Source organism: Pogoniulus pusillus, chromosome 8, assembly GCF_015220805.1.
Source record: "Pogoniulus pusillus isolate bPogPus1 chromosome 8, bPogPus1.pri, whole genome shotgun sequence".
NCBI lineage: Eukaryota > Metazoa > Chordata > Aves > Piciformes > Lybiidae > Pogoniulus > Pogoniulus pusillus.
In genome coordinates this window covers 1,865,488-1,888,042 of record NC_087271.1, presented here as the reverse complement: position 1 = coordinate 1,888,042, position 22,555 = coordinate 1,865,488, and the positions used below count along the sequence as shown (strand labels likewise).

At 45.2% G+C, this 22,555-nt stretch overlaps 1 protein-coding gene and 1 long non-coding RNA gene across 2 annotated transcripts in view; one reads left to right on the top strand and one right to left on the bottom strand.

Moving 5' to 3' along the window:
• The window catches only part of LOC135177259 (uncharacterized), a 97,721-nt gene extending 97,509 nt beyond the window's left edge, over nt 1-212 (bottom strand). Inside the window, exon 1 of the long non-coding RNA XR_010303004.1 lies at nt 47-212. This is a non-coding gene — a long non-coding RNA (uncharacterized LOC135177259). The remainder of the gene's footprint in view (nt 1-46) is intronic.
• On the top strand, nt 76-22,008 carry MYSM1 (Myb like, SWIRM and MPN domains 1). Its single transcript, XM_064146955.1, has 20 exons — nt 76-240; nt 2,526-2,601; nt 3,438-3,508; nt 5,179-5,256; nt 5,391-5,417; nt 6,662-6,740; nt 7,712-7,810; nt 9,154-9,917; nt 11,033-11,163; nt 12,679-12,782; nt 13,664-13,741; nt 14,793-14,881; nt 15,168-15,222; nt 15,309-15,359; nt 16,006-16,080; nt 16,357-16,545; nt 16,971-17,103; nt 20,286-20,391; nt 20,508-20,565; nt 21,396-22,008. The coding sequence occupies exons 1-20, from the start codon at nt 161-163 to the stop codon at nt 21,537-21,539; spliced, it is 2,487 nt and encodes an 828-aa protein (XP_064003025.1). The 5' UTR covers nt 76-160; the 3' UTR covers nt 21,540-22,008.
• The last annotated feature ends 547 nt before the right edge of the window (nt 22,009-22,555 follow it).

Below are 22,555 nucleotides of genomic sequence, written 5' to 3'. Positions count from 1 at the left end.
CTCCGCGCCCGGTGCGCCCTCGGCTGCCCCTGCGCGCCCCGCCTACCCTCACGCCATCTCTCCGCCTCCACACGACGTCTGCTCAGGGCGCAGGCTGGCTGGGGCCGCCGCCAGGCCCCGCCGCTTCCCGCCGCTTCCCGCGAGACCGCGGAGCCCTGTCATGGCGGCGGCGGAGGAGCTGGACCTGGAGGTGGACATCGAGGGGGACCCGGCGGCCGGGCCCGGAGAGGCGGCGCCAGGGTGAGTGAGGGCCGCGCTGCGGGCCGGCGGCTGCCGGAGACAGCGTCCCTTCGCCCCGCGGCGGGCGAGGCTTGTGAGTGCTTCGCGGTGCCTCAGGGGACAGACCTTGGAGTCTCGTCGGGGGCCTGTGTGGGGAGCGTGAGGGAGGCGCCGGTGCTGAGCAGCATCGGGCCGGGCACCGAGAGCGGGGCCTGTGGAGTCATTAACGCGGAACTGCCGCGGAGCTGCTGCCGTCGGGTGCGGCCGGACGGGAGCTGGGGACCTGCTGGGGCGCTGCTTTAGAGTGTGTAGGAAGAAGGTGCCCTGTGGCATAGCTGGTAGTGAGCTTGACGAGGCGGAAAGGTTTGGGCAGCACTTAGGGACGGTCAAAACGCGGATTCCACACGCTTACGGGGAAGGGATGTGTAAACATGCTGCAGTGAGGGGGCAGCAACTCTAGCACAACAAACGGGCTGGCTGCAGGGGCTGGGGCAGCATGAGAGGGTTGTGTCAGGGGCAGTGGCGGGACTCACATGCTGTTCTAGAGTAGCACCTGTCACTGCTGGACACAACACTGCGCAGTGGGGACTACTACTACAGGCGGTTCTTTATTAGCTACATCTACAGATGTACTCCTGTAGGTGGGGAAGGTCAGTGTCTGGAGCTACAGAGCTCATACAGAAGTAATGAGCTTCTGGTGAGACCACACCTCCAGTACTGTGTCCGGTTTTGGTCACCACAGTATGGGAGGGACACTGAGATGCTGGAGCGGGTGCAGAGAAGGGCAGGGAGGCTGGGGAGAGGTCTGGCAAACATGACCTGTGAAGAGTGGCTGAGGGAACTGAGGGTGTTTAGTCTGGAGAAGAAGAGGCTGAGAAGGGGACCTTATTTCCCCCTACAGTTACCTAAAAGGAGGTTGTAGTGAGGCTGGAGCTACTCTCTTCTCCCAAATTACTAATGACAGGACAAGAGGAAGTGGCCTCAAGTTGCATCAGGGAAGGTTGGGAGGAGTTCTGTACTGTTCAGGCACTGGAACAGGCTGCCCAGGGTGGAGTCATCATCCCTGGAGGTGTTTAAAAGGAGAGTGGATGTGGTGCTTGAGGCTGTGGTCTGGTGATGAAGGATGCTGGGGTGAAGGTTGGACTGGCTGATCCTGGTGGTCCTTTCCAACCATAGCAATTCATAGTGATGAGATGTTGTGCTGAGGGATTTGGTTTAGTCAAGGACTTGTCAGTGTGAAACCAATGATTGGACTCGAGGAGCTTGAAGGTCTTTTCCAATCTAAGAAATTCTGTGATTCTGTGACCTGTCTCTTGATGGGTAAAATCCCAGTGTCTGCCAGACCCAGGACCTAGGACTCTTTACTGCAAATGTTTGGCAGTTTCTGCTGGGTTTGTGTCTCTTTCAAGTGCCCTAAGAAGGACTTGTTGTGAAACAAGTTCATAAAATTAAAGCAATCAAATGGTTTAATTTATTGAAGCAACAGATACCATAGTTTCAGGATTGCCAGTGATGAATGTGCTGACTGCAAGATGGTCTCAGGTTGGTAAATCCTGGGAAGCATCTGACACAGTCAGAGATGTAAACCTTTGCAGTAACTCTAATGTACAATAGAAATGCTACCAAAAGGTAAGCCTTAGGTTGATGGTGCTATTCTTACCAAAAAAGGTGCTGCTGGGATGGGTGGAGGGAAAGGAGCATCCTCATCTGTCCTTCCCAGCTGCTGCAGCTGGCATTGGTGCCACCCCTGCTGGTGCTGTGCACCTGCACACTGAGAGATGTTATTTTTGTGGGTCACCTTCTAGATGACATTTAGCATGATTTGGGAGCAGAGTTGAGTACCACAGTCATGTATGTTTAGCATGCACTCAGTTTTACACATTAGCATAGCAACTGATGTTAACTTGACTGTTGAAATTGTGATTACTTAGGCAAAGGTCTTTGCTTGGGCACCCTGGCCCTCAAAATCAGTTCTGAAGCTGGGTGTTTTGTAATTTTAGCCTTGCTTCACCAGTTTTAGCCAGAACAGGGCCATCTTATCTTCATAAGGCTTCCTCCTTCAGTTCCTTGGCTAGCCAGATTCACAGATCTTCATTTACCACAAACACTGCATGATTGTAAATTACCTTGATCCCAAAGCTACTAAATTAACTTGCCTTCCTATCCCATGGTAGTTACCCCACACCTGATGTGCTCCAAAAGCATCAGGAGTTATACTGATTCCTGACTGTATATATTTTAACTCTGGCAGCATTCATTTTGTTGGAATGTGTTTGCATCATTTTGAACACTGGAATCTTTTTCAGAGGTCATGAAAATGAAGCTTCAAGCTTGCTGCAGGATCATTATCTTGATTCTTCTTGGAGAACTGGTAACAGTCTTGTAAGTATCTTTGAAATTAATGGTACATCCACCCTCCCTCCAGTGTTGCTTTGTGATGTTTACTAATCTGCATCACTCCAGCTGTAAGCAGTGACACCAAGGGATGAATTAGCTTTGCTTAAAGATGGATGAGCTTCCCCCATCAGAGGCAGGGTAGCAGGGAAAGGAATGAGCAAGGTAATAGCAAAAAAAAAGGGGTAAACTGGGCTCCCCAATTCAAGAGAGACAGAGACCTGCTGCAAAGAGTCCATGAGGGTGACTGAAACTTGAGCATCTCCCCTGTGAAGAGAGAATGAGAGGCCTGTGGCTGTTTAGTCTGGAGAAGAGCAGACGGAGAAGGATCTGATCAGTGCCTATAAATCTCTGAGGAGTGGGTGTCAAGTGGCTGGGGACGATCTCCTTTTGGTGGTCAGCAGCAATGAGACAAGGAACAATGGATACAAACTGAAACAGAGAAGGTTTCACCTCAACATGAGGAGAAACTTCCTTACACTGAGCACTGGAGCAGGCTGCCCTGCGAGCTTGTGGAGTCTCCTTCTCTAGAGACTTTCAAAACCCACCTGGATGCATTCCTGCGTGAACTACCCTGGGTGATCTTGCTTGGCAAGGGGGTTGGACTGGATGATCTCTGGAGGTCCCTTCCAACCTCTAAGGTTCTGTGATTCTCTGATCCTAGCAGGGTTATCAGAACTTTCCTCCATTATCTTCTGAACTCTGTGCATGTGCTCTTTTAAGGTTATAGCAAGTGCTTTCTGCTTGCTTTTAGAAACTATCGTATGTTCTTGACAACAGCATGACAGAATTCATATATTAAAAGCTATTTTTACTGTTTGCAGCCATGGACACTGGACAGCAGCATTAGTGAAGAAAACAGGGCTGTGATTGAGAAAATGTTGCTGGAAGAAGAGTATCCTTTTCCTGACTTGCTTTTGTGTTTTCCTGTGGAGCAGTAGAAAACTTTCCTGTTTCTAAAGGAAGTGGACAAATCTTTGCCTGTTAGGGTGACTGAAGCACTGTAATCTTGCAGGTTGTGTACAGAAATCAAGGAGGACCCCATCCAGCTTCCTCTGGTGCTTCTGACTCTTCAGAAAATGCCTCCAAATCTTGTTGGATTTAAGCAGGCATTGACACAAAAAATAGCAACATTTGTCCCCACTTCAGCTGCTTGTTGAGTGCCACCTCCAGCATTGTGCTGATGTAGCTGTTTGTGTGGCTTTATGGTGAATCTGAACAGCTGATCTGGCTAAGAATAGCTAGTTCTTTTTGATGAATTGTTCTTTATTTGGACTGGCTTGCTGTCTGAATTTTGTCTGCCTACATTCATACCTCTACCAGCATGAAAGATGAAAAATGGGAAGGAGCAGCTGCTGCTTTTGTACCCCCTCTTTTTAAAATGCTTTACTTTTTAAGCAGTATTGGCTTGAATAGTCTTACTGGTGGTAGCGTTTCTGGCATAAGTGGACCTGTCACAGACTAGATTATAGCAATAATAATCACAGGCAGGTTTTATTTGAGTCTTCCTTTTGTGATTGAGTAGTCATTTATAGCAATAGAAGCACAAGACTGTAAAGCAATTAAAGTTTTCCTAGCAGAGTGGATTGTTGAGGCTTAATTTGAAAATAACCAGTAATGAAAATTACTTTAGTGTGGTTTCTAAGTCAAAAATAGAAAAAAAAAGCTTTTGTGGAACTAGGATACTTAAGTGTGCTGCAAGTAAAGTGAACATGGACCTTCAGCGAGCTCCTGGCAAAGCTGGCAGCTCGAGGCTTGGACAGATTCACTCTGATATGGGTCAAGAACTTGCTGGAGGGCCAGGCCCAGAGAGTGGTGCTGAATGGTGCCACATCCAGCTGGCAGCTGGCACTGGTGGTGTGCCACAGGGATCAGTGCTGGGCCCAGTCCTGGTCAATATCTTTATTGATGATCTGGAGCAGGGGATTGAGTCCAGCATCAGTAAGTTTGCAGATGACACCAAGCTAGGAGCAGCTGTGGGTCTGTTGGAGGGTAGGAGAGCCCTGCAGAGGGACCTGGCCAGGCTGGATGGGTGGGCAGAGGCCAAGAGGATTAGATTGAACAAGGCCAAGTGCAGGGTTTTACACTTTGGCCACAACAACCCCAAGAAGCACTACAAGCTAGGGATAGAGTGGCTGAGAGCAGCCAGGCAGAGAGGGACCTGGGGCTGCTGGTAGAGAGTAGCTGATAATGAGGCAGCAGTGTGCCCAGGTGGCCAAGACAGCCAATGCATCTTAGCCTGGATCAGGACCAGCGTGGCCAGTAGACAAGGGAGGTTATTCTGCCCCTGCCCTCAGCACTGGTCAGGCCACACCTTGAGTACTGGATGATCTTGTAGGTCTCTTCCAACCTGGTTGATTCTATGATTCTGAACTCAAATGTTGCTTCCTTATGTGTTAAATTGTTTGGAATGTATAAAATTTGGTTTACTTGAGTTTTGAAAGCAGTGCAGTACTTGCTTGTGCACCTGAAATGTAACGTTAAGTGTAATGTAGATGATTATTGCAATCCCCACACTTAAAAATATCTCTGATGCTTTGAAAACTTACTTAGTAACAATTACAGATACTATTTATCTAATAAATCACTCTCTGAAAAAATAGGACTCAATCAGAGGGAAGCAGAGAAAAGATCTGTGAAGAGGTAAGCTGTGTTTTGGGGGAAATTCTCAGTTAGAAAAAATGAGAAGTCCTCTTAAAAAAAAAAGGTGATTTGCTGAGATCTGCAGCAGCATCATCATGATTAACCTTTATTTTCACTTTGTTTTTTGTTTGCAGCCCATATAAGAAAGCTGGGAAGGTCATGTAAGTATGCTTTAATGATTGAGTTGCAATTTGAAGTCTGGTGCTTGATTTTTGTTGTGTTAGCAGACACTGAAAACAAACAAATAAAAAAGTTTTAGTAACTTCAGTCTTTTTTGTTTGGCTGTACAAAATTATTTAACAGCTCTTGCAACACAAAGAAATGTTGTTTTGTGTGATAATAGGACTGTAGTAAACTAGGGTTTCTTGAAGGACAGTGGTCCTTATGAAAGAAAGCCCCTGTTGATTCCATTTGGCTGTTCTGTATTCTTCTCTGTGTTTCTGTACAACTGGTTACTGGTGAGTATTGTGTGCCTTGAATATTCCTTTGTGATGGAGAAGCTGATATGGAAACATCACTAAGTTTGCAGATGACACCAAGCTGGGAGCAGGTGGAGTCGCCATCCCTGGAAGTGTTCAAGGAAAGCCTGGATGAGGCACTTAGTGCCATGGTCTGGTTGATTGGCCAGGGCTGGGTGATAGGTTGGAGTGGATGAGCTTGGAGGGCTCTTCCAACCTGGTTGATTCTATGATTTTAAAGTGGTTTGGTGAGACTCCTGAGTAAAGTCTCTTCAGGAGATATTTCTAGTGAAAGTGCTTGGGGACTGCAGACTTCTTTACAGGCAAACTCAGCCAAATCCTGGTGTTGGAGTGCTTTTGTCTTGTGTTACACTTGTTAAAAGCCCCTGCTGAGAGGCTGAATGCTGGTATTTGTCACAAATAGGAAGACAGGTCTGCATGATGGAGGATGGGACTTTATCTAATTGCAATCAACATACCCTGGAAGGTCCCACAAGCCTTTTGCCTCTATCTTTGAAGCAGTCAGTGCTTCAGAGCTTCATAGAGCATAGACATCCATTATTGGACTCAAGAGCCAGAACAATGCCTTTGGGGAGGCTTACATGATTTGCACTGGATTCTGCAGGAATGGTTGGAAAAGACCTTTCAGGTCATTAAGTCTAGCCACTCTCTAACTATATCAAATCTGGTGCTAAACCATGGCACTCAGGACCACAGCTCTGCACCTTTTAAAGACCTCCAGGGACAGGGATCAAACCATCTCCTTCCAGTGTTTCATGACATGATTCTCAACAGTTTTATTTATCAGTTGCATTCATGTTTAAAACAATACTTTGAATTTTACTGAAGACTGGCAGTAGTCCTCCCCTCAGAAGTTGCCTTCATTACCTGGACTTGACAATATCTATTTTCAAGAAAGCACTGACTTCTGTTTCCTCTTTTCCTAGGGTGCGATCACCTACCAAACCAGCTAGCTACTCATTGAAGTGGACTTCAGAGGAAAAGGAACTGTTTGAACAAGGCTTGGTAAGTTTATGTAGTATTTGGAATAGGAGTCATTAGTTTATCTTAAATAACAAAATAGAAATTAATATAATAGTAATTAATATAAATAAGCATGTTCTGTTTACCTTCTTCTGTAGTTCTAGTGTGTTAAAAATGGTTGGCATCTCCTAAGGGCATAATGACACTGTAGATTTATTTAGTACCCAAAGGGGCTTACAACAAAGCTGGAGTGGGGCTTTTTACAAGGGCTTGTAGTGAGAGGATGAGGAGAAATGGATGGAAGCAGGAAGAGGGCACATTGAGACTGGGTATTAGGAAGACATTCTTTATAGTGAGGGTGGTGAGACACTGGAACAGATTGCCCAAGTGAGGCTGTGGATGCCCCTTCCCTGAAACTAGATGCCAGGTTGGATGGGGCCTTGAGCAGCCTTATCTAGTGGGAGGTGTCCCTGCCTGTGGCAGGGGAGTTGGAACTGGTGATCTTGAAGGATTTTTCCAACCCAAACCATTCCATGATTCTATACTCATAAATCCCTTAAAATGATTTTGTTTACCATGAGGCTGACAGCAGTTTGAAATCCCACAATATCTCAAATATACAGCCTGAGAAATTGCACCCTCAAAATGCTGTAGTTAACTATAGGAAATGTAGCAAATCCTTAAGGCAAATCAACTAATTAAGTGAAATCTTTCAGCTACTGATGTAGGGTCTTTAGGGATTATATGGTTCTGCAGTGCTGGGTTTGCCTCACCAAATACAAGTTCCTGGAGTTAGGCAGCAGAATTGCCTGGATTGGGTGGAAGAAGATGCTCTAGTTAAGAAGAGCAATAATTCTTACTCTTGGATGCAGTTCTCTTAGTAGAGCGAATACCAAACTTCTTTATGGTGAGTGCTGCACTGTTTGTGCAGCATTCACAATGAATGCTTGAAGTTTTGAAACTGTTCTGGGATGTCAGAGTGTGGCTGATGTGAATGTGCTTCATTGTGCTAGGTGAAGTTTGGCCGCCGGTGGACAAAAATCGCCAAGCTCATCGGAAGCCGCACAGTTCTGCAAGTCAAGAGCTATGCCCGGCAGTATTTTAAGAACAAGGTACACAGTGTCTCTGTGGGTAGCAAAAAGGCTGTTTGATGAGCATGCTGCTGTGCACACACATCTGTCTTTTCAGGGTGCTGCCATTAAAGTACATACTCTGTTCGTTCCCTTGTTCAGAAGAGCGGAATACATGCAGATGTAAATACGAAGTCAGACCTGGTTTTGAACTCTTACAATCACAGAATCCTAGGATGGCTTAGGTCAGAAGGGATCTCAGAGATCATCTACTCCAACCTGCTTGCCATTGCCACAGACCCCTCTCAACTAGGCTTGGCTGCTCCAGGCATTCAGCCTGGCCTTGAACACCCCCAGGGAGGAGGCATTCATAGAATCATAGAATCAACCAGGTTGGAAGAGACCTCCAAGATCATCCAGTCCAACCTATCACCCAGCCCTATCCAGTCAACTAGACCATGGCACCAAGTGCCTCATCCAGTCCTTTCTTGAAGACCTCAAGGGACAGTGCCCCCACCACCTCCCTGGGCAGCCCATTCCAATGGGAAATCACTCTCTATGTGAAGAACTTCCTCCCTGGGCAGCCTGTTCCAGAGTCCCACCATGCTTGTGATGAAGAACTTCTTCCTGAGATCCAGTCTAATCCTGCTGTCCCTCAGCTTCATTCCCTCTTGTCTTATTGCTAGACACCCTCATGAAAAGTCCCTTTTTGCAGCCTTCCTGTAGGATCCCTTTAGCTGTAGGTTGAACTAGAGAATCTTTCGAGGTCCCTTCCAGCCCCTGACATTCTGTGATTCTGTGATTGGAAGGCAACTCTAAGATCCCCCCAGAGTCTTCTTTTCTCTAGGATGAAAAACCCAAGCTCCCATAACCTCCTCTCATAGCAGAGGTGTTCCATCCCATGGATCATCTTAGAATGAGTTCAGTATTTTTATTGCTAGTGTAACTAAACACTAAAGATGGTACTATGATGATCTCTCACTCTGTTAGTCTGAAAATAGTTGTTTCCCACTGTACAGCTGTTTCAGCCATGTGTTGTAGTTTAATTTTACTCTCACTTGAGACTTGAGGGGCATTTAAGTAGAAATTACTGCTCTAAGTAGCACTTAAAAACTAGAAATTAATTTTTGCCTTTAAAAATTACTTAAACTAAGGAGTTTTGAATGGAAATACACATTCATTTACACTAGGGCTAGAGGTGCACCTCTAATGCTGTGTAAAAGCCAATTGCAGTGAGCTAGAGTGGATTAAAATGGTTTTAAAGGTAAGATGAGGAAGAAACACTTCAGACTATCTGCTACTCAAGTGAAACAGTTCTGACCTTTGTGGAGGCAGAGGGGATTGTTTGGGTTGTCCTTCCTGAAAGTGTTTTATGTTTTCCCAAGGCAAAAAATGGTGCTTCTGAGAAAGAAGAGCAAAGTCGATGTGGAAGCACTCTTACTGTTGAAGCTGGGATAAAGGTAGAAGAGTGGTCACTTGGGAGCTTGAGAGGCCGTGCAGACCCCAATCTCAACGCGGTGAAGATAGAAAAGCTGTCAGATGATGAAGAAGTAGACATAACTGATGACATGGATGAATTGCTCTCTCCTGCCTTCCACCAGGAAACTGGGAAATCTGGATTATCTGTTCCCTCAGAAAGTGCAGTCGAAGAAATGAGAGGAGTGGGACACTGTTTGTCATCTGCTGGCCACAGTTCCGCAGTTTCTTTACCTAAGAAGGATCCTCAGCACACCAAGCAGGATACAGTGGATGCATTAGTATTTCCAGCAGTTGCAGCAACATGTTCTCAGCACCTGAATGGTGAGAAATCTGTGAGCACAGATTGCCAGCAATACAATAATTGTACTGAGAAGGCTGACCAGGACAGGCTGGTAACATCTCCTGCTGCTGCACGAGTAACTGACCAGGAGCGTAGTGCGGAACAGAGAGACCCAGCTGATAATGGATTGCTTTTTCCTTCTCCCTGCCAAGCCGATGAAGAGCATCAGGAGGAAGCAGAGGAGCTTAAGCCTCCTGACCAAGAAGTGGAGGTTGACAGAAGTGTCATTCTGGAAGAAGAAAAGCAAGCTATTCCTGAATTTTTTGAAGGGCGCCAGGCCAAAACTCCAGAGCGCTATCTGAAAATCAGGAACTATATTTTGGATCAGTGGTAAGATGAGTTCATTTTATTTCCCAAAATGAGAGACTGGGATGACTCATGTCCTGCTTTGTTGCAGTTTAAACTCTACTTAGTGCCAATAGCTTACTCCTGAAAAGGGTAGAATTAATGTTATGGTAGCATGATAAAGATTGCCAGTGAATAGCAGTGATTATTAATGCTCCTTTCATGTCTTTCCATTTTTCTGTCTGGCATTCTGGAATCTGAGAGGCATTATGAAAATGAGTGTCCTGTATCCGGACAAGCTGCATCCATTTTGGTTACATTTTCTTCCCATTTTTGTCAACCTGTATTTAAGAACAGTTTTGATAAATGGTTCCTCAAAATAGCTGATTACATTCAGAGGTCTGTTGCATCATTGTGCAGCCTTTGTAGAAGGACAGCTAGAAAACATGCTAGAGTAAATCATGTTGGCCCAAAAAAACATCACATTCAGAATGCTTGTACCTGTGAATATTTTATACTTCTTTATCTACTTCAGGGATCCTCAGGGATTTGTGGTAGCAGGCTCCATACACAGTTTGTCCTGTTAACAGCTTTGTTTTGTTGCTTGGTGTGTCGGTTAGCAGAAGGAATTGCTGAGTTTAACTCTGTTCCCTTTCATTTGTCTTGTGCATTGACAGCTTATCCTAGAAACTCTGTCAGTGTTGAACTGAAACAATTCAGTATGGGTTTGGAACTGAAACAATTCATTAGCCCTTTAAAAGGAAGTAATAAGGGCACAGAATGCTACCTCAAGGGAGCCCTTTGGGTATAGGAGCAGACTAATCTACCGCAGACTTTCTTATGTCAGTTTAACAGTTTCACAGTACCTCTTGAGTAATTTCATTGCTTCCTGGCAATAGTCATGTTGAAGAGTTTGTTTTAACACGAGGCACCTAAATTTGACTCTGCCTAGGTATGAATAACCTAAAATGAATACTTTGTGGTTTGTGAAGTTCCCACTTTTTGCTGTGATTGTCCTGCACAGTGGTGTGCAGTGCGTGCAGCCTGGAGGGAAACCACCACTTCAGTGGCTCATCTTAACCTCAGCTCAAGTCACACAATTCCTTCCTCCCCCCAAAACGACTCATTTTACTCTGACAACGTGCTGTCCTGTATTGTAGGGAGAGATGTAAACCCAAGTACCTGAATAAGACTTCAGTACGTCCAGGCCTGAAGAACTGTGGTGACGTTAACTGCATTGGGCGCATCCACACGTACTTGGAATTGATAGGAGCCATTAACTTCGGCTGTGGTAAAGATACTTTTATGGGCATCAGTTCAGAATTGTAACTGGTTCTTGCTGAACACATCTGTTGCTGTCTGTCTGATTTTTGTATTATAATGAATGTTTTCATCTGAAGGCTAAACTGAAAGCTCAGTAGGTGCATCTTTAAAAGAAAAGCCATAAATTGATTTCATGAAAGTGTGGACGACTGAACTTAATCAGAATCAAGCATCTTCCAACTTGTCCATATTCTTAATAGCTTAACCAGTAACTGTTGTTACATTTAAGTGCTATAGAAGAGTCTCTGGGCTGTGTTTGGTATAGCCAGGTTGCAGCCTGTATGGCTGTAGCCTCTTTTGGTATTCATGTTGAAGAACTGTGTAACGTCAGGGTGTAGAACTCCCACAGAAGGCTACACCTTAATCCTCACTAGGAAGGATCTTCTGAGCAGTTTCTCTCTCGTGACCTTTGAAAATCTAGAGGAGTTTCTAACCTGCTTAGGGGATTATGGATTTTTGGTTTTACACAAGACCTTTGCTTTTTTTATTATCTCTCTCCCTCATGCTTACCCACAGCAGCTGGTGGAGTGCTTCCTTTTGTACTTTCCTGACTGTCAAGCATTGGATTTATTTTTTCCTGATATCCATCTGAAATTTTGCCATCCCTCTGCACAAGACAGAATTCAAGTTGATGTTTCTTTTCCCGCAGTTGCAACTGTTTCCCGAATAAAAAACAATGTCTTCATCCTCGGGGCTAGCTTTTGCAAGATTCAAACGTTAATATTAGGTGACACCTTAAAAGGACACCTGTAGCTGAACACTGGCTTAGTGTCTTGGATTGATTTTCATCCAAAGCTAAGTGACAGTCACGAGAAGTGTGCTGCAAATACATTTTTGTCTGAAGTAAAGGTTACTGAAAAGTAATTATCAATAGAGAAGGAAGCTTTCATGTCTTAAAAATGCTGCAGTGGTGGGAGGGTCCTGTATCATCAGTCAGTAGTGTGGCTACCATCATAGAATGGTTTAGGTTGGAAGAGACCTCAAAGATCATCCAGTTCCAACCCCTCGCTACCAGCAGGGACACCTCCCACTAGAACAGGTTGCTCAAGGCCTCATCCAGCCTGGCCTTGAACACCTCCTAGGCAACCTGTGCCACTGTCTCACCACCTTCACTCTAAAGAACCCTTTCCTAATATCTACTTTGAATCTCCCCTCTGCCAGTTTAAACCCATTCCCCCTTATCCTGTCATTACCAGACCTAAATTGTCCCTCCCCAGCCTTCCTGTAGCCCCCATCAGATACTGGAAGGCCATTATAAGGTCTCCTCCAGGCTGAGGAGCCCCAGCTCCTGTAGCCTGTCCTCGCAGCAGAGGTGCTCCAGCCCTCAGCATCAAGAGATTTTTTTTCACTGTGGGTTTTGTTGTTGTTTTTTTGTCTTTATGGCATTTGTCATTATCACTTAGCTGTGCATTTTTGGCTCTGTAGCAGCAGTGGTTGGCTTTGTAGCTTTCTGAAGTGCAGTGTCTCTCTCCTGTACCTATAGAACAGGCTGTCTATAACCGCCCCCAGCCAGCTGACAAGGCACGGTCCAAAGAAGGCAAAGACACGGTGGAAGCCTATCAGCTTGCTCAGCGCCTGCAGTCCATGGTACGTGCTGGGGAGGGGCCTGTGAGCAGCAGAAGCATTCAGCGTGGAGAAGGTCTGGTCAATTTTCATTTTCAGGCTGGGGCATCTCATGGAACTTCTCTGTTCAGTTTGTGCCCCATAATTCCAGTATCCATTTAGGTACAAGTTCTGCTCTCTGATAGGTGTCTGCCCTTCTGTCTTGCACACTTGATTGCTCTTTGGGGACTTAACTGCAGCTGTGGTTCAGGCTTTTTCCTGAGGGCCCAAGCCCTGCCTACCTTTCCATAATTTATTAGCCAGGAATGAGTGGAGTGTGTTGGGAGTGCATAATTAAGTGCTTGCATTTTAACAGTTGCTCTGTGATTTGGCTGACTGAGAGCCTTATCCACACAATTAAAGACAGTAGATTACAACATGAATTACTGAGGCTTGCCAGATTTCACCTTTGTTTTCACATTTAATTTAGCAGTTTTGAAGTACTTCACATCCAAATGAATCAGTTGAGGGGAGGAAAGCTAAATCAATCCCACTAAACAAATAATAGATTGAAATGTGAAGAGGTGTAGCCTCCACAAGGTGTCAACACACAGGGTTTACAGCTTTTTGTGCTCTCTGGAGCTGGATGATGATGCAGTGTTGCTGTTGGAGGTGTTGATAATCCATGGAACAGCAGCCAGGTGTCCTGAAAACATGAAAATGTCGCTGCCGAGTCACGACACTCCCTGAACTACTGAATTTTACACAACTCCAGGATGTTCTTTCTTTCTGGGAGCAGAGTGTTAGTAAGGTTTGTGTGGCAGTGACCTTTTTGGACAGTGTTTCTTCCTGTGGCTGTTGAGATGAAGCAAACACAGCTCTTTCAGGAGTGAGGCCCTTGACTTGTGTGGATTTGCTTGCTGCAGCGTACGAGACGACGGCGAGTGCGAGACCCTTGGGGAAACTGGTGCGATGCAAAGGATTTGGAAGGGCAGACTTTTGAGGTAACTCTTCTGTGTTTATACTTCCCTGGCTGAATGAATCCTTGCTAATTGCAAGCAGGTGGTGTTGCATCAACTAGACGAGGGAAGCAGTTGTGTAACAGTGTAGCAGGTACTTAACCTCTCTTGGTGGAAGCAATAATTCCACAGTAATGTAGCAGCTGTTGGGTCTTTATGCAGCTGAGAAATACAACTGTGTGTTGGTGCTTACAGAGGTGTTCCTGTTGTGAGCATGTGTCCCCTATACTGTTCTTTGCTTAGAAAGCTCTTTGGTTTGTCTTGCAGGAGATTTTGTGACCCTTTGTTTTCTGTTACCTGCCTTCCTAAAGCTAAGAGTAGGGGCTAGGAGAATGAGATTTAAGTGCTATTTTTTCAGTCACATATGGTCTCTGTGCTTATAACACAGGTGATGTGAGTTCCTTAATAAGAACTCTGCTACTAGCAACCTTCCCAGAAATGCTGTGCTTTACAAAGTGCATAGAGACATCCACACAAGTTTAAATATTTTTATAGAGGATTTGGAAAGAAAACATCCACTTGTCCATTTGCAAGCTTCAGTAAGAAGCACCTGCAGCAGTCACTCCCATAATGTTATGAGGCTGCACCTAATTTTTAGTAACTTGGATTAATAATTCCAGCACTCTCTGTAAAATACATGTTTGGATGGAAATAAAGGTTGAAAATTCTCATCCCTCAGGAGGTGTCATGGTAAACTCTGGCCAGGGGTTGTAATGGCAAGTGCTCTCCTTAGTTTACTTACATTAATGCCATGATTTGTGATATGGGCTGTGATTTTCCTCAACTGATGGGCTTGGAGAAGGTCAGAATTCTCTCCTCGGGCATCTAGTGGCCTACATCTTTGCCATGGCTCACACTGCTTGATTCTGCCATGGCTGTTGCCCTCTGTCTTGAGTGGTCCTGTAAGCCACACAAATTGATAGTATATCAACAGGGCACTGATGTCAAGAACGTATTCTGAGCTGGTTTTGGCATCATTGCTGAGAGAGCACTTCAGGCATTAAGACACATTTCATTCTTTAAATTGTGTTTTTAGCATCTATCTGCTGAAGAATTGGCAAGAAGAAGAGAGGAAGAAAGACTGAAACCTGCAAAATCTTCTAAAGGTTCAAGACAAATGAAAAGGTATTCTTTGGTGTATATCATGTTCAGGCCTAGGTCTCCTAGAAGTGAAAACAAATGTCTTGTGTAGCTTCAGGCTGGAATGCTGCAAGTGGTGGTCAGAAATAAGTTGTATGCATTTCAAAAGTAGTCAAGTGTCTGTATTTGGTGGAAGTCATCCTAATGTGAGGATGTCAAAAGCCAATAAAGAAAATGTGGTTGCTTCTCTTCTGCCAAGGAGACAGAGGGAAACTTGAGAAGTTTCCTGACTGTCTGACAGCTTTTAGAGAAATTTTCTTTCATTTTATAGTTCCTTTGATCCCTTTCAGCTGATACCCTGCTGCGTATTCACGGCAGAGAAGCAGGTATGTACCTGCAGCTACGAACCCTCCAGAATACTTTTCCACTTGGGTTGCATTTCCTGGACTCATTATTGCATTTATCCTTTCAGGAACCTTTCCAGGTGAAAGTGTCTTCTGAAGCACTTTTAATAATGGATTTGGTGAGCATTCAGTTTTATTTTTTGGAAAGCTGTGCAGTATTTTTAATGGGCACCATAAGAAGATGAAGCAATGCAGTAGTTCTTTCCATTTGGACTTAGAAGTGAGAATTTGGTGTTAGGTAAAGCCACTAAAGGTGGGGGATTTTATATTGTGCTTAGTGTACCACCTTCTAGAAAAACAGCAGGAGTGTTACTACTTCTCTCTGTTGTGCTTGAATTCGAGTAAAGCTACTTCCTACAGTAGGTTACCATTTGGAGGTCTTTGTGGGTTTGTTTTCTATTAGCCTGGGCATTGGTTTTGTGTTTCTAAAGCAAGGTGTGGAGTTGTTTAGTTACAACATGAAAATTGGTGCAGTGGTTCAGCACTGCACAGCCTTGCACAGGCTTCATTTTTGGAAGCTGGCATTGCTTCACGTGTGGAAGGGAAATAGAAATGTGCCATGTCTATGTAGTAAGGAAACACAATCTTTACTGTTTGCTCTGAATGGAAATGCTGAGTATTTGAGAATCTTTAGCTGTCCCAAGTTTTCCTTCTGTATGTCATAGAGAAATTGCTGTGTTGTGGCTGGGAAGCCAATGTATGACCTACCAATGTGCAGAGAAATGATACAGCTTGGACTTTAATGATTGTTTAATGTCGTTTTAGCACTCTCATGTGTCTATGGCAGAAGTGATAGGGCTGCTAGGTGGAAGATACTCTGAAGCTGATAAAATTGTAGAAGTAAGTGTTTGTCTTCTTACATTCTCTCTAAAATACCAAAACTGTTCTGGTAGTTTCTATGATTTCACTAGATGCACATGCTCTTTCTGAAGGGCAACTACACAAATAGATTGAGTGATTGTAGCCTTGAAATGTTGGGAGTTGTGCTTATGTTCGAGTGTTGGCCTGTCAGCTCTGTCATGAAGAAGACCTGGTATATGAGACTTAGAGTTATTGAAATTGTCTTTAACTGATGGAGATTTCTTGCATTTATCCATCTGGAGGCTTTCTTAACAGGTGTGTGCAGCAGAGCCATGCAACAGCCTCAGCACAGGACTGCAGTGTGAGATGGACCCCGTGTCCCAAACACAGGCCTCGGAAACGTTGGCTGCCAGAGGCTTCAGCGTTATCGGCTGGTACCATTCCCACCCAGCCTTCGACCCCAACCCCTCCATACGAGATATTGACACCCAGGCTAAATACCAGGTACTTGCTGCTCTGTACATGACAAAGAAGCAAAGAGCAAAGAAAAACGACCCAGGCAGCCCTGAAGCCTCCCTGGTACTTAGAATGTTAATGCACGTTGTTGCTCTAATGGATTTTTAAATCGGTTCATTCATGAGTTGCCATAAATGGGATTTCATAGAGTCATAGAATGGTTTAGGTTGGAAGAGACAGCAAAGCTCAGCCAGTTCCAACCCCCTGACATAGGTAGGGACACCTCCCACTAGAACAGGTCATGAATGGCCTCATCCAACCTGGCCTTGAACACCTCCAGGGAGGTTGTGGAGCACAGAATAGCCCAATGTGATCGAAGATCACATTGGGCTATTCTGTGCTCCACAACCTCCCTGGGAAACCTGTGGCAGTGTCTCACCACCCTCACTGCAATTTCTTTTTGTGCTTTTCAGAGTTACTTTTCCAGAGGTGGTGCCATGTTCATTGGGATGATTATAAGTCCTTACAACCGAAACAATCCCCTTCCATATTCTCAGATGACGTGTCTGGTAATCAGCGATGAGATCAGCTCGGATGGGTCCTACCGTAAGTGCCAAGAGTTTGTCCTTTCTCTCTATTTTTCTCTTCTTTTGGATACCAAGGGGCAAAATGTTTCTGTTCTTGAGCCTCAGAAATAACATATTTGTGTACTGAAGTAATTCGTGCTCTACAAAACCTTAAACTGAAGGAGTCATAGAGTCATAGAATGGTTTAGGTTGGAAGGGACCTCAAAGCTCAGCCAGTTCCAACCCCCTGCCATAGGCAGGGACACCTCCCACTAGAACAGGTCACTCAAGGCCTCATCCAACCTGGCCTTGAACACCTCCAGAGGGGTTGTGGAGCACAGAATCGCCCAATGTGATCTTGGATCACATTAGGTGATTCTGTGCTCCACAACCTCCCTGGGCAACCTGTGCCAGTGTCTCACCACCCTCACTCCAAAGAACCCTTTCCTAACATCTAGTTTGAATCTTCCCTCTGCCAGTTCAAACCCATTACCCTTTGTCCTGTCGTTACAAGACCTTGTCAGTAGTCCCTCTTCAGCCTTCCTGTATGCCCCCTTCAGATACTGGAAGGCCACTATAAGATCACCTTGAAGCCTTCTCTTCTCCAGGCTGCAGAGCCCCAACTCTCTCAGCCTGTCCTCAGAGCAGAGCTGCTGCAGCCCTCTGAGCATCTTTGTGGCCCTCCTCTGGACTTGCTCCAACAGTTCCATGTCCTTTTTGTGTTGGGGCCTCCAGAACAGTACTCCAGGTGGAATGTCAAGAATATTACAGGTGTTAATGGACAGGACCTTGGTTTTCAGTATTAGTATTTCTCACAACATGAAATAAATTAAAAGGATTGGAAACAAGGAGCACTGTTATTTACACTGAGTATCACAGGATCAGGGAATGGTGGGAGTGGGAAGGGACCTCAGGAAATCATCTAGTCCAACCACCCTGCTAAAGCAGGGTCACTCACTGCAGGTTTCACAGGAACACATCCAGGTATGTTTTGAATACCTCCACAGCCTCTCTGAGAAGCCTGCTCCAGTGCTCTGGCACTCTCAAAGTAAAGAAGTTTCTCGTGTTTGGGTAGATTTTGCTGTATTCTAGTCTGTGCCCCTTGCCCCTGGGCCCCTGCCCTTGTCACTGCGCACCACTGAAAAATGTTTGGCCCCACCCTCTTGCCCCTCCTGCTTTGGCTATTGATAGCATTGATCAGATCTCCCCTCAGTCTGCTCCTCTGCAAGCTGAACAGCCCCAGCTCTCAACTATATGAATATATCCAGTATTTATCTCTCAGTATCCATATGAATAACTGAGAAACTTCTCTGTCTGTGTTCCTTAGACTTTGCTGTGTTAGCAAAATTCCAAACAGATCCTCTGGTGGAGGAGACAGAATTATAACAGCAAAGAGCAGGGTACTAGAGAGAGCAGAAATCTTTGTTTGAGTAACTTAGCTTTCAGAAGGCCAAAGGATCAAACTTGCCAGGAAAGCACAAGATAGGAAAGCTGAACTGGTGTGCTGGTACAAATCCCAGGCTGAAAGAACAAAGTTGATGTTGTTGCCACCTCATGCAAAGGGAATCTTTTCCTTCCCTGAGGAATTAAGAACATACCATATAAAATCAGTGTGTTTTAAGTAGTGGTCAAATGTTCTGCTCCTTGCTTGACATTGATTTGGGGGAAATTGCCATGATATCAGTATGTGGTTATGGTAGCTGCCTCTTCTCTCTCACCTTCCTCCCCATGTGCAAGTCCTGATTTTCACATCCAAGCTCCAAGGTCTCCAGTTTTCTTGGCAGAGGCCAGTGTGAGCTGGCAGTTTCCCCTCTGTTTTTTTCCTGTGGAAGAAAGCAAGGGACACCATCTGCTTGGAGATTTGCTTCTAGCCCTAGGGCAAGGGAAGTGGTGGTCACATCTGTGCAGCAGTTCCTGTTTACCATGCTGATAGTACAGGAATTCTATCCTCATTTCTCATTCATCTCTCCTTTCTAGTATGGAGTTAATATAGTTAACAAACTTTCTCTGCCCTTAATAGACTTCTTTTAATCACACATATTTTCTGTCTGAGAGGGCTTCACATTTGTCTTTATCTGCTAAAGTCAGCTGCTTGCAAAATGGGATCTCCTCTTTGGAGAAGTCTGCTGTAGCACTAAGTACTGTGTAAAGGAACACAAGTTAGTAATTCCTGTGAGCCACAACTCTTTCTGTAAATTAATTCTTGTGCTTGGAAATGTGTCCTGCCCTGAACACTTCCCTTTGGAGATGTGCTCCAACAGCAGACTGTATTTGTTCAAGGCCAGGTTGGATGAGGCCTTGAGCAGCCAAGTCTAGTTGAGAGATGTCCCTGCCCATGGTGGAGAGGTCAGAGTAGATGATCTCGGAGGAGCCCTCCAACCTAAGCCATTCCATGATTCTAATAAATTACAAACATTTCTGGGGAAGGAAGGGATCATAGAATCATGGGATTATCCAGGTTGGAAGAGACCTCTAAGCTCATCCAGCCCAACCTAGCACCCAGCCCTGGCCAAGCAACCAGACCATGGCACTAAGTGCCCCAGCCAGGCTTGGCTTCAACACCTCCAGGCACGGTGGCTCCACCACCTCCCTGGGCAGCCCATTCCAATGCCAATCACTCTCTCTGCCAACAACTTCCTCCTAACATCCAGCCTAGACCTGCCCTGGCACAAGTGTCCCCTTGTTCTGTTGCTGGACTGTGTCCCCTTGTTCTGTTGCTGCTTGCCTGGCAGAAGAGCCCAACCTCACCTGGCTACAGCCTCCCTTCAGGTAGCTGCAGGCAGCAATGAGGTCTGCCCTGAGTCTCCTCTGCTGCAGGCTGCACACCCCCAGCTCCCTCAGCCTCTCCTCACAGGCCCCTCTTCAGCTTTGTCGCCCTCTGCTGGACACCGTCAGTACCTCAACATCTCTCTTGAATGGAGGAGCCCAGAACTGGACACAGCACTCAAGAGGTGGCCTGAGCAGTGCTGAGCACAGGGGCAGAAGAACCTCCCTTGTCCTGCTGCCCACATTGCTCCTGAGCCAGGCCAGAATGCCACTGGCTCTGCTGCCCACGTAGGCACTCTGCTGCCTCATCTTCAGCTACTCTCTCCCAGCACCCCCAGGTCCCTTTCTTCCTGGCTGCTCTCAGCCACTGTCCCCAGCCTATGACTAAAAACGGGAAAGACAAGAAAGAATTGAGTGTTGTGGACACTCTGACTAATTCTGTTCAACTGATGGCAGGCCTGCCCTACAAATTTGAAGTGCAGCAGATGTTGGAAGAGCCTCAGTGGGAATTAATATTTGAGAAAACGAGATGGATCATTGAGAAATACAGATTCTGCCACAGGTATGTGTCTGCTTGGTCTCAAAAGTAGCCAGGTCAGCATTTGTGCATGGTGGTTATTGATGTCTCAGAAGGCCACGTCTCTGCTTTCCCACAGCACTTTGTTTTTCTTTTAGCAGCAGCGTCCCCATGGATAAAATTTTTCATAGAGATTCTGACCTGACCTGTTTGCAGAAAGTAAGTTTTCTTCTTTGAGCTTTTTAAATTGTAATGATTTAATTTTGTGTCCTCAGAATTCACCTGAAGTTGCATTTGTACAAATCAGGGATGTAATCCCAAGTCATGACTCATGTGGTGAAGCCTATTTCCCTATAAACACAGTAAGGGAGCTCATCTGAGCACCAGGCATGAGGGTGAGGTGCAAATACAAAGTTCTAACCTCACTTGGGAGAGGAATGTCAAATCAATCCTGTGTCTGCTCAGCATGTGGTGACAGCTGCATGTTCCCAGAGCAGTTTGGACTTCCTTCTCCTTTTTGCAGTCAGCAAGGCAGTGCTGCACCATGTCTGTCATACCTAAGTGGGGATTTGAATCTCCCTGTCAGTGTAGTCTCTGCTGTGAGGTTCTCAACTGCTACAGGCAGAACATGAATGGCACAGACAAGAGACAAAGTCTGCCAAAATACAGAGACAACAATTACAGACAGCTCATTTCTTTCTTTCTTCCCTCTCGATGTGACTTTGCCTATAAACAGCTGACATCTAAAATGGAGTTGGCAGGGTTCTCTTGAATTTAGCTGTTGTCTAATTGGTTTTGAAGGACTGGTTTTAAAGCATTTGTGTTTCTCTGTGATTTAAGGTGTGTGCTTTACAACTGAACACCTTCTGTAGAGGTAGTCCTACATAAATAAACATCTCTTTGGAGTAATTGCCAGTTAGGAGAGGGGAAAAATAAACTGGCAGGGTAAAATGGTAGTTTTTACACAGAATCACAGAATGGTCTGGGTTGGAAGGGACCTCCAAAGGTCATCTAGATTTAATAAAATCTCCCCCTTTTCTTTTGCCTAGCTTTTGGAGTGCATGAGGAAGACCTTGGGCAAGGTAACAAACTGCTTCATTGCTGAAGAGTTCTTGACTCAGATAGAAAACTTATTCCTGTCCACATACAAGAGTGAGAAAAAAAGTGATGTGGGAGAAAATGAGAACGAATGACCATCCAAAGGAATTGCCAGTGTGAGGCTCTAACAAAACTAAGTGATGGAAGTTATTGTTTCATTTCTCTTCCCCTCCTCCCCATTATACCAATTCTTTCAGAATTGTTATTCGTGTTAATAGTAACTGCTAAAGAATTCCCTGTCATCTTACTGGTATGATTTAAACAGCCTTGGAAAACCCTCTCATCTGTGTGACCTGTCTGCCTGAGGGGTGTTTCATGCTAACACTTTGTGACATGCCACAGAATGAACTGAATCTCCTCAGCCCACCGTTGGGGAAGGAGGACAGCCTGGCAAGAGTACTGCACTTCAGTCTCCAAGGAGAGTTTGTCCTCTCTCAAGTCTTTCAGTCTGAGAACTGTCTCTTTATTTTCTATCTGCAGGTACACAGCTAACTCGGATTGATTTTGTTCCATTAATGCTTTAAAGATTGTAAATTTGAATGAATTCACAGAAGACAAAATTAACTGAAAGTTTTGTAGCTGGCTCATTTCAGACTTCCCTTTTGGGAAGTTGTAGGCAGTTATAGTTTAAGGCATTGTCTGAGGGGATTTATGGTTTGGTTTGGTTTGGTTTGTTTTTTTCCCCACCCTGATCCCTGTGGTCAAGTAGCTTTTTGGCTTGTTCTTTGCCATCTTGCTTCTATATTTGGGAGAAAAAGCTGGCAAGATTTCACGACTTCTCAGTAGTGGTTGTGCTTGTTTCCAGTGGAAATGCTAACTCCTGTCTTCTCACAGGTTGCAGTCTTTCTGCTCTTCCGTTCTACAGGGAGATACTATGTTCTTCTGCCAGATCATTGTGATTTGTCCACTTGTAACTGCTGCTGTTTCCTGTGGAAACGAGCTCTTGATTGATGGCAAACTAAGTGCAGCAAGTAGAAAAGTGTCTCTCTTTCAAGTCAAAAAACCCCACCAACTTTTATCTTCAAAGTCTTCTCTGTAATCTGCAGTTCAGTAAGAGGACAGTCTGACTTGTATCAGTTCTTCAGGAAAAAATTCATGCAATTAGATAGAT

What these genes read in the sequence shown, in the direction of transcription:
- MYSM1 (XM_064146955.1), top strand. Translation starts at nt 161, where the DNA reads ATGGCGGCGGCGGAGGAGCTGGACCTGGAGGTGGACATCGAGGGGGAC. An exon ending in GAGAAAAGATCTGTGAAGAG is followed by an intron (nt 5,257 to 5,390) that starts GTAAGCTGTGTT and finishes TTTTGTTTGCAG; the next exon opens with CCCATATAAGAAAGCTGGGA. An exon ending in AACTATATTTTGGATCAGTG is followed by an intron (nt 9,918 to 11,032) that starts GTAAGATGAGTT and finishes CCTGTATTGTAG; the next exon opens with GGAGAGATGTAAACCCAAGT.